A 14667-nucleotide genomic window follows, 5' to 3' on the forward strand; every position below is an offset into this window, starting at 1 on the left:
AGACTGTATGATCGGTCTATTCAGAGTTCAAAAACAGGGAAGAGTGACTAATATATAGCAATGCAGACTTCAGTGGGTAAAGTATAAAGAAAAGCAAGGAGGGATTACCATCACAGTCAGGACAGTTGCCTCTAGACAGGCTTACCGCTCACGTCTTTGGGGCTTAAATGGAGAACTGAATACCATAGCCCTAAATATTTAAAAGTTGTAAATTAAACTAATAAGCTATTAAGTAACAGATGTTCTATCCTCCTACCTTGACAAATGTATCTTCATCGCAACCTGGAAGACCAGGTTGGACCTGAGAATTCTTGGATGGCTTAAAGCTTCTTGCTGGAGCTCGTGACACAAGAAGAGCTGGCCCCCAGACCCTCAGGCCATCCGCCTTCTCCTCCCACGCCTGCTGCACCCCATACCTCAAGGGCCTTGTGCTCCAGTATGTGTACTCCCTAACTTTCATCCACAGCACCCTACAAATATCTGCCCCTGGGCCACCCATCAGGAAGGTGGAACTGAGGAAGAGCCCCGGGAAGACCTGGGAGAGGGCCTGGAATCATTTGGACAGGGAATTCCAGCGCCCCCGTGCTTGGTGCCTTGTCTGGAAAGGGAGACATGGGTTTCAAGTGGACATGGCCTCTTGGCCTCACAGACGCCCCTGTCCCTTTGCAAAGGGGCACGACTGGAGGAGAGCTGGAGCCCCGAAGCACAGGCCCAGCAGGGAACCCCTGTGTGCGGCTTGGGGCAGTACCACTTTAAAAAAAAAAATAAATGTATTCACTTATTTATTTTTTTTTTTTTGGCTGCGTTGGGTCTTCATTGCTACACGCGGGCTTTCTCTAGTTGCAGTGAGCAGGGGCTACTCTTCTTCGCGTTGCGCGGGCTCCTCACTGCGGTGGCTTCTCTTGTTGCAGAGCATGGGCTCTAGGTGTGCAGGCTTCCCTGGTTGTGGCTTGCGGGCTCTAGAGCGCAGGCTCAGTAGTTGTGGCGCACGGGCTTAGTTGTTCGGCGGCATGTGGGGTCTTCCCGGACCAGGGCTCGAACCCATGTCCCCTGCAGTGGCAGGCATATTCTTTTTTTTTTAACACACACACACTGTATTTTGTTTTAATTTAATTTAATTTTATTTTATTTATTTATTTTTGGCTGTGTTGGGCCTCCGTTTCTGTGCGAGGGCTTTCTCTAGTTGCGGCGAGCGGGGGCCACTCTTCATCGCGGTGTGCGGGCTTCTCACTGTCGTGGCCTCTCTGCGGAGCACAGGCTCCAGATGCGCCAGCTCAGTAGTTGTGGCTCACGGGCCTAGTTGCTCGCGGCATGTGGGATCTTCCCAGACCAGGGCTCCAACCCGTGTCCCCTGCATTGGCAGGCAGATTCTCAACCACTGTGCCACCAGGGAAGCCCCCTGTATTTTATTTTTACAAAATATAAATAAACTGACACCAAGCATTGTAAATGGATGACCACAGCAAAAGCAACAATGATTGCAATTACCAAACATGAACCACACTCGTACTGTGTCATACTACTGACATTCAGTCCAGTAATCCTCCACTGTAACAGCTCCTTTACTTTGCAGTGAAAATTGATTTGTATATTTTTTGCCTTTGAGTCCTTGTGGGATTTTTTTTTTATTATTATTCAGACAGAAAGTCACAAAAATTATAATCATCCTCATCAGTTCACTCAGTCCCACGTAATTAATGTTTTTTTCATCTTGATCTTTTGTTAGCACTTTTATGAATTCATCAGTTTTCCATTAGAGTTCTGAAGGGCAATACCACTTTTAAAGGAAAAAGAGGGCTGTATTAGGAGAGGCACTGGAAAACGTCTGGGGTCCTGGAAGTATTCTATATCTTGACCTGGGGGGGGGGGGTTACAGTTACAAGAATTTATTAAGCTCTACATTTGTTTTATACAGCTTTCTGTACGTGTGTTATATTTCACAATAAAGAATTAATGAAATCTCTATATATTCTATTCCTGGTGCTGCAGTTTATGGGATCCCCACAGACAAATCAGCTCAGAGTGGTTGCATTTAAGCTCAGACACCTTGGGCCGTTAAAATGCCTCAAGGTATGAAGACCTAAGGGGGAAATGGACAGATGCTGGAATCACAATAACTCTCACTGCTGGTTCTCTCCACTGTCCAGACCGAGGTCCTTGAGTGACATGGACAGACTTAGGCAGGACTATGAGTCGTGGGCCCGTGTCCTCCTGCCTAGCCTCCTTTCCTCCCTCTTAAACAAGATTACAGATACTGTGTTTATCCAACCGAAATTATAGGAGGCTCCTCCTATCCTAGCAGAAGTGAAAGAAGACCAACCCCCAACTATCCTCTGTTTGGAAAGCAGTTCTAGGAAGACTTCTCTCCATCAAGACAGCTGGATGGGTTCATTACACAGTTTGCTGAGCTTCTACTATGTCCTAGACGCGACCCTTATTTTTCAGCTCCACAGTTTAAAACATTCATTTAGTTTTTTATTTTTTCATTCTTGATAGGAAAAACATTTTCCTTTTACAAAGATTCAGATTTCCGATTCTCAAAAAGATTTCCAAGTGCCCCACATGGTTTAAGTATCAGGGTTTTTCTAAGAATATATATTTCAACTACGTTCCATAAAGATACACACACACCTCATCTCAAAACTGAACATTATGGCTGAGAGATGATGAAGGGGAAGTGAAAAACTGGCCAGTACTAACCAACCAAGAGCCCAGGCAGTTTTTTTTCCCCAAAAATCTAATTTCTGAGCTTTGCATCTAAGCTGTTTAAAGGCCACATGGCCAAAGTACCAGTTTTCCTCATTTGGGGGAAACAAGAAAGGTATATGGCTCCAGGGACCTTCACAAACGGCTGCTGAGAAGTGGCGCCAGGCATATTTGGTGGCTTCAAGATTATCAAAGTAGCAACATATTAGATTAGTTTAAAGGAGGATGATGAGGCAGTGGGGTAGAGGGGTAGGAAAACAAGTTAAATCAACAGCAGGACTAAAGTTGTAGATTACAGACAATGAAAGATCACTCATTTCTACCATTTTGCCCCAGTAAGAAACACTTGGCAAACATGCACCCATCACGTAAGACTCCACCCAAAGTTTACCTTCTCCCTCCTTCGTGCTTTCACCAGACCCACTTAATATTCTCTCAGAGTTGCTGTAACATTTTACAGGACTGTACTGTTTGGTTTGCCTTCCTAGACTGTGGGCTCCTTGAGGACGGGACCATACTTTACACATCTTCAAAGTTCCAGCTAATGCATAGTATGAGCTCCATAAATGTTATCCCTGACTGCACGAATAACTGATGGATTCCATTAATATAGATTTGGCTTTTCCAGCTGCTATGATGCCACCCTTAAGTGATGAAAAGCATCTCCGCCTCTGCCAGAGTTTACCCACTGCTTTTTGTTTCTGTTTTTGTTTTGTTTTGGCCGCGTTGGGTCTTCACTGCTGTGTGCGGGCTTTCTCTAGTTGCGGTGAACAGAGGCTGCTCTGCGGTGCGCAGGCTTCTCATTGCAGTGGCTCCTCTTGTTGCGGAGCATGGGCTCTAGGCACGGGCTTCAGTAGTTGTGGCTCGCGGGCTCTAGAGCGCAGGCTCAATAGTTGTGGCGCACGGGCTTAGTTGCTCTGTGGCATGTGAGATCTCCCTGGACCAGGGTTCAAACCCGTGTTCCCTGCATTGGCAGGTGGATTCTTAACCACTGCACCACCAGGGAAGCCCCTACCCACTGTTTTTAACTTGTCTTTTCAGGCTCAGGAAGCTGTGAATTCCTTAATGTCACACACTGGCCTGAGAACATCCTATATTCTTTAAGCAGCGTGATGAGAACGCAGAACCTGCTCAGCCGACTAAAACATTGGAATTGTCCAAGACCTGGAGCTCCAACATTCCTTGGCTTAACAGACAGAAGCACCTGGGAAAATGTGGGCAAGGGTGAGTAGTGATGAAAAAACCAGGCATTTCGTGTGCGTCTCTTTCGTCCAACTTAACTCAGACAAATTCCTTGGAAACCGTAATACAAATGGCATTCCTTTCCCACCCAGGGCTGCAACTAACACTTGACATTGAAAGGTTGATTTCAGGCCACCAGATTTTGCTCTGTTAGGTGAATCTTTTTACATGGGTATGCTGATGCCCATGGGAAATCCTCCTCCATTCAGAAATCTCAGGGGAGGCCGCCTTGTGGGATAGAGGTAGAATATTCCACCTAGTATAACTAGTGCCCAAGTCTGAAGGTTACAGTTCTGAAGCTCCAGAAGCTGATCACCTAGGTTAGCAATTAGCCAGTTCTCTGGTGTCTCCTTTCTCTGTCGGCCAGTCCTCTGTGAACCATTCCTTTTCTGCTCAGTCATTCCCCCAAGAAAACCACCTTGGCCTGGGGTGGAGGTTAGGGTTAAAAGAGTCAACTCTCCTGTTGGACCAAGGCTTCCCAAAGGTTTCATGGAAGCTAAGTAGGAGAAGTGATGTGTAATTGCACCTATTAATTGCCTTCTATTGGAGACGGGCAGCGGGGCCTCGCGCGGTGCCCTTGGGGGCAGAACTGGCTTTAGCCTCACTCCTATGTGAGTGTGAGCCACTTACTGGAGGCTTTCGAATCTCTGTTTTCAAATTTATACGATGGTGATGGAAGGATTGTCTTGAGGATGAAATGAGAAAGTGCGTGTAAAATAACTTGTGCTTGACAGAAAGAAAGTTAATTCCCTCATGTGCTGAGGTCAGTAATCCGTCGTGTGTGTCACATGGGGAACCAACCATCAAGATAAATCAGAAAGCACCAGGCAGCCCCGTCAATCCAAACAGGGCCCTATTTCATCTACAGAGAAAGGCTGCAAGTTAAGCAAAACGACAAATGTTTTCTTAAGACATTTTGGTAAGTAATAAAAGGATTTTCCTGGAAGCCTTTAAAAACCAGTAAGATTGGCATATCCCTGTAGCGTTTTAAAGTAATGATCCCTTAAAAATTCCTCCTAGTCTTAGGATTCTATGACAAAAATCTGTCACAGAATTGGACATTTTGAGGCTTCAACCAAACCAAAGTATGAATTCAAACTGGAGCAGATTACATTTATTTGTGATTCCTCAAGTCATTCAGTGTGAATATTAACTTCTTAATGAAGAATGAAACAAAAATCCCCTCTTCTCATTTTTTTATACCTACTCAGCCAGTTTTACTAAACTGAGACAAAAGCAGAGGAAGGAAGGAAGGAACGAAGGAAGGAACGAAGGAAGAGGGAGAGAGGGGGGGAGAGAGAGGGAGAGGAGATAGTATTCTCTAAAGCAAGCCAATATTTCATTTCATCTGAGTCCCTGCAGTGAAAATTAGCTCCGTGGTATTTCACATACATATTGCTTCTCAACTTTTGATGCCCTAGACCTGAAAACCGGGCAGTCCTACCACCTGGAATCCTCAATTTGCTTTGCAATTATCTATGTTCAGAGTCCAAGGGTCCTTTAAGATCATTAATGCCATCACTTCTGGGTAGTTTTTCCCTCATTATTGAACTTTATTTAAATATTCCATACACACACACACACACACACACTTACGTGTAACCTTATACTAGGCTACGTAGAATGTAACTGTTTGGCAATTGCTGGCATCTCCTGTTAAAAAGGAGCATTTCTTCCCCGTTGCCAGGGCTTCCTAAGGCTATGTGACTACCGCTCTTTGCGGGGCAGGGTGCTGGGGAAACATATGGCCGTGAAGCCATACTGCCAGATTTGAAGCCCAGCCCTGCCACTGACAGTAGGAGGACCTCTCTGTGCCTCAGTTTCTTCATCTGTAAAATGGGGGTGAGAATAGCACGTAGCTTGAGGGGATGTTTTGGTGATGAAGTATGTAAATAGCTTAAGAGTTGTGTTTGGCACATACCAAGCCCTCCAGTGAGACCTGGAGTTCCAGAGCACAGAAGAAAAAAAAGTCTCTGCAGCTAAAGGAAACCACTAGAGGGGGAAGATGGGAGAAGCAGAGAGTGAGGAAAGGCCTGGAGAGAGAATGGGCCTTTAAGAGTCGAACTTAGGCTGACGTGGCAGTTCTCCCGAGGCCCCTCGGGCTGCGGTTTTCTGGCTCTAGGAGAAGCAATGGAGACACCGTGAGTGCGTGGCCAGAAACATCGTGTGGGGAAAGCAGTGCTACATTCAGAGATACTCTTTTTTTTTTTTTTTTTTTTTTTTTTTGCGGTATGCGGGCCTCTCACTGTTGTGGCCTCTCCCGTTTGCGGAGCACAGGCTCCGGACACGCAGGCTCAGCGGCCACGGCTCACGGGCCCAGCCGCTCCGCGGCATGTGGGATCCTCCCGGACCGGGGCGCGAACCCGTGTCTCCTGCATCGGCAGGCGGACTCTCAACCACTGCGCCACCAGGGAAGCCCCAGAGATACTCTTGAAAGAAAGCCCCTTACAAAAAAGCTCCGCAAATAACAGCAAGCCCTGAGGTAACCATGAGAATGTCAAGCTCTGAGGAGAGAGTGGAGAACACAGGCCCCACCTGGAGGGCCACCTGGAGGGCCACCTGGAGGGCCACCTGGAGGGCCCTCGCAGGGTCGCCGGCGTACGGCGGGAATCGGCCCGCGTGAAGGCAGCTGGTCCGGCCCACAGACCCACTGTGCACCCCCACCTCGGTAGCCTGATGCAGCCATAATGGGGGTGTTTACACCCCAGGAATATGCAGCTTCTTTTTGTTTCATTTTTAGAAAGCTGGTAGTTAAACGTTCCCCGACGCACTGCTGGGGAAGATAGAAAGGCCGGCTCGGAAGAACTGAAAGAAGAATGTCTTAAACTGCAAAGCTTTTTCTTTGGCGTTCCTTACTCTTCCCCTGTGTACGAAGGCGGGAAGCTGGCAGCGGGACATGGTCTGTTAGGGTGCACCTAAAGAAGAAAAGCCACGCTGACCTCTTGCTTCCCAGAAGGCCAGAAAAGTGCTGACTGCCGGAACTTGAAAACAGCATCCTTTTCCCAGGAAATATAAGTTCACTCCAGGCCCAGCACGGGTGTCAGACGGAGGACGTATAGGCTCGCGATGACTGTCCTAAAAAGGAAAATGCATCGAACTGCGGTAGTGCACGTGCTCCTTTTACACCGCTTTAAAAACATGATGATTTCGACATGGTTTAGAGAATATGAAGACTGTCTACCGAGACTTAGCACCTTACCTCCTTGCATCTAAAAGACCGTTTAACCGGTTCAGATTTCTGGGTGTTCCTTGAGAGTAAAGATGGACGAATAGGGACCGAAATGAAGAAGAGCCTCGACATCTGCCTGTATTAGTCTGCTGGGGCTGCCGTTACAGAGTGCTGCAGCCCAGGGGGTGCAACAGAACCGGATGTGCTCACCGTTCTGAAGGCAGAGAGTCCAGGGTCAAGCTGTCAGCAGGTGTGGTTTCTCCTCGGGCCTCACTCCTTGGCTGGTAGTTGGCTGTCTTCTCCCCGTGTCCTCACACGGTCTCCCCTCTGTGTGTGCCTGTGTCCTGACCTCTTCTTATAAGGACACCAGTCTTATTGGAGTGGCATCCACTCCGAGGACCTCATTTAACCTGAACCACCTCTTTAAAGACCTTGTCTCCACACACAGTCACATTCTGAGATAGGGGGAGTTGGGACTTCAACCTCTGAATTTGGAGGGGACGCGAGCCCATTAACTGGCTAAGCGTAAAAGCGTTATTTATCCACAGGGCAAATTTGACTTAACAACCTAACAGGCCGTGTTCCCAGAGAAGCAGACGCTGGAGAGGTGGAGACTGTTGTGCACGGGGTTACAGGGAGCGCTCTCGGGAATACGTACAAGCATCAAAGGATGCAGGATTAGGCAGGGGAGGGCTGGACCGCAGTGCCGTCACAGTAGAGGCCCCAGCTAATCACGCAGACCCTCTGGGGTGGCCTTTCAGAGTTGTCCGGAACCGAGGCAAGGGGGTGGGCTAGTCACAGGACATGGGCTGCCCCAGGGAGGAGGCCTGACCCGCCTGAGAGGCTGTCTTCGGTTGAGGACAATCTCAGGAGGGCTTGGCTGAGAGCTGCCAGCGGCCGAGTCTTCAGACGTTGACAGGGTGATTGCTTGCTCTCGAGTGGCGCTCCTGGTCAGTCACTGAGGTGTCCACAGCCATACACGTGAACAGAAGTTCTCTGAGTGCATGGAAGGGTTTACCGTCGCCTTAAGAAACTTCTCCTTATGTCTCTCAGTAGGTTGAAAGGTGACCTATTCTGAACCCTAAAACATTGAGCCCAATTCTGGACACACAGAGAAAGCCGAGCAGGATGGTGAGCGAGTGAGTGGCTTAGTGGGAAAAGGATGGATGCTGTTTGGAGCCAGAAAGATCTGGGTTCAAATCCCTGCCACACTATTTACTAACATTTCTTACCCTCTCTCAACCTCCGATTTCCCCTCTGCAAAATGAGGATAAGAATGCCAACTTCCTTAGACTGTTGAAAGATTTAAATAAAAAATGTATACTTAGAGCGTGTAGCATAATGTTTCACACAAAGAAATCATCCCAAGAGCATTTGCTCCCTTCCCTTGCTTTCAGCAGATAGTTAGTGGGTGGTAACTGATTACCAGCCAGAAAGAGAGGTTTGATCTCCGAGCTTGAAGGAGGGTGTTTCTCAAATTCTCGTGTGATCTAAAGGTGCCTGCGGATACTTCTTTCCCCTGTCCTGACTGTCACCAGTTCTGTCAGTGTGGAAATACACATCACATCACAAAGACCTCTCCCCCTTGCATAAATACCAAGTCTATTCCAAAACTAAAACATGCATAAATTATGTCAGTTATACTATCAAACCAATTCTCCTTTTCAAGATGTAGTTTTATTGAGGTGTAAATCACTACTATAAGGCAATTTAGCGCAGACAGGAATTTTCTTGGGGGACGCAGATCCCCTGAGCTTGTCTGGAAAAGGGGAAGCATATTCCAGGATGAAGTGTCCTGCAGGTGTTAAGAGTTGCTGTGCCTGCAAAGAAGCATGCCTGGACAGAGATGTAACTGTCTCGTCTAAGTCAAGTCAAATTGAGCTCCCCTGGATGGGATTGCTGAAGGTTCACTGTGTTTGATTATGGATCACAAAGCCCAGAGGCGCTGCAGAAATTACACTGTCAAAGAGACACCTACCTGACTTAGGTCCAGAAAGTGAACAGGAGCCGGAACACAAAAAGTGACCCCTGAGCTTGGACCAGCTTTCTTATCCCTACCAGACGTTTCCCCTGATTTAACATTGGGGCCACGTGGTTTCCCACTGTCTTCTGTGGCTTTCTTTTCCCACAGAGAGGCCCCATTTATTCGAAAATATGAAGCTTTGGGGGTTTCTTGGAAATGGTACTTTCGCTCAGTAAAAATAAGTCAAGATGAAAACGCTATCTGTGGGAATCCATTCTGGAAAGAGATTAAACCAAGAACATGGAAGGAACAGTCTGTTTTCCCCAAATGATCAGTAGCCACCCAGACCTAATCACTTTCCATAAGACAAAGGAAAAAAAAACTCTAGAAGAGCACAACAAAAATATCACAATCGGGCTTCCCTGGTGGCGCAGTGGTTGAGAGTCCGCCTGCCGATGCAGGGGACACGGGTTCGTGCCCCGGTCCGGGAAGATCCCACATGCCGCAGAGCGGCTGGGCCCGTGAGCCGTGGCCGCTGAGCCTGCGCGTCCGGAGCCTGTGCTCCGCAACGGGAGAGGCCACGACAGTGAGAGGCCCGCGTACCACAAAAAAAAAAAAAAAAATCACAATCGCTAAGAAGTCTGAGGTTACTCTATATTCACCATCTCCACACAAACATCACAAGTGTGGGAATCAGTGAGCTTTTTGTCCTCAGACCTATTCTGAGTTCTCTTATTGGTGAAGGAGGTTTCTGTCGTCATTTCCCCACAATTGTCCCTTATTCTCTTTTTAAAAATATTTCTCCGGGTTTGACCAGGGCCTTGTAACACATACAGAGTCACCGTTGCACCATGGAGGACCATGCATCCCCTATGCTTTAAGTATTATCCACAGCCCTCTCTGTCTTTTCACTGGCTCTTCGAGAGAAGCATCCTGGAGAATGACATCCAAGCAAACAGTAGGTTTACATCTAGTGCTTCCTTGCTATGTTCACATCTCTTTCTGCCTCTGTCCTATCCTCGCCATTCCTCAGACGCAGCAGAGCTGGAAGAACACACGAGTCAGCATAGTGTTGCAGTGAGCTGCCGTAACAAGTAAACCCTATAATTTCGGTGGTTTAGCACGATACAGTTCAGCCCTCACTCCTGTGATAGTCCGTGGCTTTCTTGGGCAGCTCTCCTCAGGAATCTGGGTTTTCCACCATGTGGCCCCAACATCTCAGGGTCTCTCCCTTCCAGCAGCATAGATAAGAAGAGAGACGGTGTGGGACCTTTTAGGGAGCAGGCCAGGAAAGTAGAGTAAATTGCTTCTACCAGCATGCTCCTGGCCCAAAGAAGGCTGAGAACTAAGAAGTGCAAAGAGGATAGTAGTGTTTGCCTCAGAGAGTCCTTAAATGCCCCTTGCTTTCAATCCTTTCAAGTGTTTTTTTTTAGTTGAGGCAAAAAAGACCCAGAGAACATAAGCTACACACAGCTAATCAGTGACAGCTCAGTTCAGTGCTGGCCAAGAGGCCTCCTACCCATTCCTGTTGCTTCCAATTCATGTATAAAAGGGCTCATAAAATCTCAAGATACAGCTGGAGCATTGTTTCTAGAACCTTCTATCCAGGACTCCAGGGTGAGGAAGACTATGACCCCCCCTCCTGCTCTGAACCCACAATTGCAGCACAGTCCCCTCAGTCTGAGAGCTGGACAGATGGCTGTTTCAGGGAGCAAGTGCCAGTACCAACCCTAAGTACAGGAAACGCCTCTTGGCTCCTCAGGGATATAAAATCACTTTGCGGAAAGTCAAGAAAAATAGAAGCAGAATACCATGTAATGCTTTATTCGGAGGCCAAAGTCACCTATTAGGGCTTGTGTTTTGTGCTTGCTTCTGTCAAGAGAACTTAAAGGGTGGAGACACGGAGTTTATAGGAAGAGCACTTCTGGATGGTGCCAGCCTGGCTACAACCATCACGTTGTCTCACGGAAAGGAGGCCTTGACGTCCTCCTCACAGTTGAAATCGAACGTGAGAGGACACAGAACCTTCCAGAAAACACCTGGAGAAGAATGAGAAAGTGGGACCAGGGAAGGTTGGTCCCCCTGTCAGGTTCTGAGAGTTGTCTGGAGAGCAGTGTTTCACTCGTGGAAAGAGCGCCGCGTGGAAATCTGGGTAAACCTTGGCCACACCTCTGACCATCTGCATGTCTATGGAACACTCCGTTAGTTATATAACTGTTTTTTAAAATTCTGACTTTACCTTCACACAGGTTCTATATCTGGATTTTTTGGCCTGTATTTTAACATTCTCATCTGGAGATCTGACACTGAGTATTTAAAGGCTGCACATTATTTCTCTTAGTTTCTCTAAGAATCTTAGTCAAACTATTTAACATTCTGAGGTCTCCCCTCCACCACCATAACAGCAAGGGAGGGAAAAGAAATAAAAATAATAGCTGCCACTTGGCTGGAAATTATGGTGCTGATTTACTCTAAACATTATCACATAAAATCAAGTAACAATAATAATAGGAATTAGATTTATGACAGTGCCAATTATACTACTTTATTTAGCCAACATATAATCACATTTCCAGGTTTATAGATCAGATACTAAAAATAGTACAAAATTTAATTACATGTGCCTTTATTTTACAATCTTTCTCCCTCTCTCTCTATTTTCTTTTCTTTTCTTTTTTTTTTTTTTTTTTTTTTTGGCTGCATTGGGTCTCCTTTGCTGCGCGTGGGCTTTCTCTAGTTGTGGCGAGCGGGGGCGACTCTTCGTTGCGGTGCGCAGGCTTCTCATTGAGGCGGCTTCTCTTGCTGCGGAGCACGGCCTCTAGGCACGTGGGCTTCAATAGTTGCAGCACACGGGCTCAGTAGTTGTGGCACACGGGGTTAGTTTCTCTGCAGCATGTGGGATGTTCCCGGACCAGGGCTCAAACCCATGTCCCCTGCACTGGCAGGCGGATTCTTAACCACTGAGCCACCAGGGAAGTCCCTCATTCTCTATTTTCCATGCTCACTGCTCCCCTTCTTTAAAAAAAATTATTCTTGTGAGTTGGGGAAATATCATGGCCATCTTATGAAGACAGTGAAGGGATTCGGTTTGTTGGCAAAGCTTGAACTCAAATCAGTGGTCAGTATGCGGAGCAGGAAAGGTGGAGGCAGGCTAGTTAGGTGTCTTTAAGGAACTTGGAAATAAGGTCGCTTTCAGAGTGAAACTAGTAAAATGCACGGATAAAATGCATACAAACTGGCCAAAACTGGAAGGATATAATTAGCCAGCTGTGGAAGTAAGCCAAGAAACTATCCAACTATATGTAAAATAGAAGTGTATGGAAGCATCTCAAACTTCAGCCCCACAGATTCTAGGGTACAGTAATGAGGAGGACCTACACGTGATTTTAAGTTAGTGAGTAGAAAACGAATTGGCTACATCTTGCCTGTTTGGATGAAGGCTATGTAAACAGGAGTTGGTTAGCCAAGGAAGCAGTAAAAAGAATGGGAGTGTCACAGAAGGCCTCTGGATGGCAGAGCCCATCAACGTGAAGCATCTAGGGAAGACACAGTCTTGGCGGTGTTGACCAAAGCATTATGGTTCTCTTGATGAAACCATCCCTATTGGGGGCAAAAGTGCCTCGAACCATTGACGGTAACATCCTAAGACCAATTAAGATCCTTTTTTTTATGATGCTGTGGACACCAAGCAACCTCGTCATAATTAGGCCCTCATGTAGTGAGCCTGCTGACAGAGCTGCCTCAAAACTTTCTGGTCTACTTGCCAGTTTTATTTATCTTTTTTTTTTTTTTTTTTTTTTTTTTGCGGTACGCGGGCCTCTCACTGCTGTGGCCTCTCCCGTTGCGGAGCACAGGCTCCGGACGCGCAGGCTCAGCGGCCACGGCTCACGGGCCCAGCCGCTCCGCGGCACGTGGGATCCTCCCGAACCGGGGCACGAACCCGCGTCCCCTGCGTCGGCAGGCGGACTCTCAACCACTGTGCCACCAGGGAAGCCCTTATTTATCATTTTAAATTACTCTGACTGTCTGATGCTGTGAGCCAGTTCCACCTTGAGCATGCCAACAAAGTCAGTTTTATGAACCTAACTGACCTTAGACCATGGTATATACGTCAAGGTAAACATCACCTTATGGGGTGCACCTGGGCAGGCAGTAATGTTACCCAGCAACAGCTCAGGCTCTCTCTACACTCTTCTGGAACTGCAGCTGAACCAGCCTCGTGCAGTTTTGACTGAAACATAGATAAAGTCAAGATCAAGATGTTCTAATAATATGACTGTCTTTAGGGACCTGACAAAACAATTGCCATATTGTAAGCCAGAAACAGTCCACAGAATGAAGGGATGGAAAGAACCGTAACCATTTTAACAGGCTACATGCTGATTTTCAATTACATCTGGGACCCCACCAGAGACAGCTTCGTTGAAGATACTAAGGTCATTGACAGGTGATGTTTTCCAGGTTTTTTCACACCTTATCCAATTGCAGTAATTGTTAGGTGATAAATACAGTGACAGCTCATTACAAAGTTCAGCTTCCAGAAGCTGAAAGGTTAAGTGGCACCCCTCCCCTGCTGGGTGGTGGGTTAGCGTCTAACCCCGGTCCCTTCTCCCTACTGCCATACAGTAGGTCCTTCTCCATTCTCCACCCCACAGCTCTGTCTGGAATCTTGTGCACTCAAGGCTTTAGATTTTACACAAACCTGTTGAAGTGAAAATAAAGTCAAAAGGTTCTACTACTGAACCTCAGGGATATATAGGACAGGACATAAAGTGCAGAGATGCAGGGGATAAAGAATATGGCCTGAAAACTCGAGAGCATTATCCCTAGTCTCTACAGGTGTTTTATTAGTGTGTGTACGTGTTTCTGTCTGTCTGCCTGTCTGTCTTCCTGTGTGTCTAGGGAGAAGGGTTTGTATACTCTGACCTCATGCCAGCTTGTCACACACACGTATAAACCTATCTCCACAGATGTTAACTACTTGGGTTTTTTTGGTGTTTTTTTTTTTTTTTTTTTTTTTTTTTGCGGTACGCGGGCCTCACACTGTTGTGGCCTCTCCCGTTGTGGAGCACAGGCTCCGGACGCGCAGGCTCGGCGGCCACAGCTCACGGGCCCAGCCGCTCCGCGGCACGTGGGATCTTCCCGGACCGGGGCACGAACCCGCGTCCCCTGCATCGGCAGACGGACTCTCAACCACTGCGCCAACAGGGAAGCCCAACTACGTGGTTTTTTTAAACAGCTTTATTGAAGTATAATTGGCATACAATAAACTACACATAGTTAAACTTCAAGTTTTGATAATGTTGACATACACGTACAGCTGTAAAACCATCACTACAACCAAGATAATGAACATACCCATCACCCCTCCCCCAATTTCCTCATGCTTCTTTATAATCCTACCTCTGCCCCTTCCTACTCCCATCCCAGAAAACCATTGATCTCCTCTCTGCCATTGCACATTTGTTTGCAATTCCTAGAAATTTATATAAATGAAGCATACAGTACATACCCTTTTCTCTGGCTCCCTTTAATCAGCAAAATTAAAATCTTTGCATAGATATGTGTTATCTTCCCTTTTGCTTAA

At 47.0% G+C, this 14667-nt stretch overlaps 2 protein-coding genes across 2 annotated transcripts in view; one reads left to right on the forward strand and one right to left on the reverse strand.

Moving 5' to 3' along the window:
- NEDD9 (neural precursor cell expressed, developmentally down-regulated 9) overlaps window positions 1-14667 on the forward strand; it is a 299037-nt gene that overhangs the window by 179110 nt on the left and 105260 nt on the right. Inside the window, exon 7 of the mRNA XM_067006770.1 lies at window positions 3748-3930. Coding sequence (XP_066862871.1) covers window positions 3919-3930 — 12 coding nt within the window. The 5' untranslated portion in view covers window positions 3748-3918. The remainder of the gene's footprint in view (window positions 1-3747; window positions 3931-14667) is intronic.
- Window positions 1-14667, reverse strand: part of SMIM13 (small integral membrane protein 13) — a 188193-nt gene that overhangs the window by 4893 nt on the left and 168633 nt on the right. The window lies entirely within an intron of this gene.

This window comes from Kogia breviceps, chromosome 10, assembly GCF_026419965.1.
Source record: "Kogia breviceps isolate mKogBre1 chromosome 10, mKogBre1 haplotype 1, whole genome shotgun sequence".
Lineage (NCBI taxonomy): Eukaryota > Metazoa > Chordata > Mammalia > Artiodactyla > Physeteridae > Kogia > Kogia breviceps.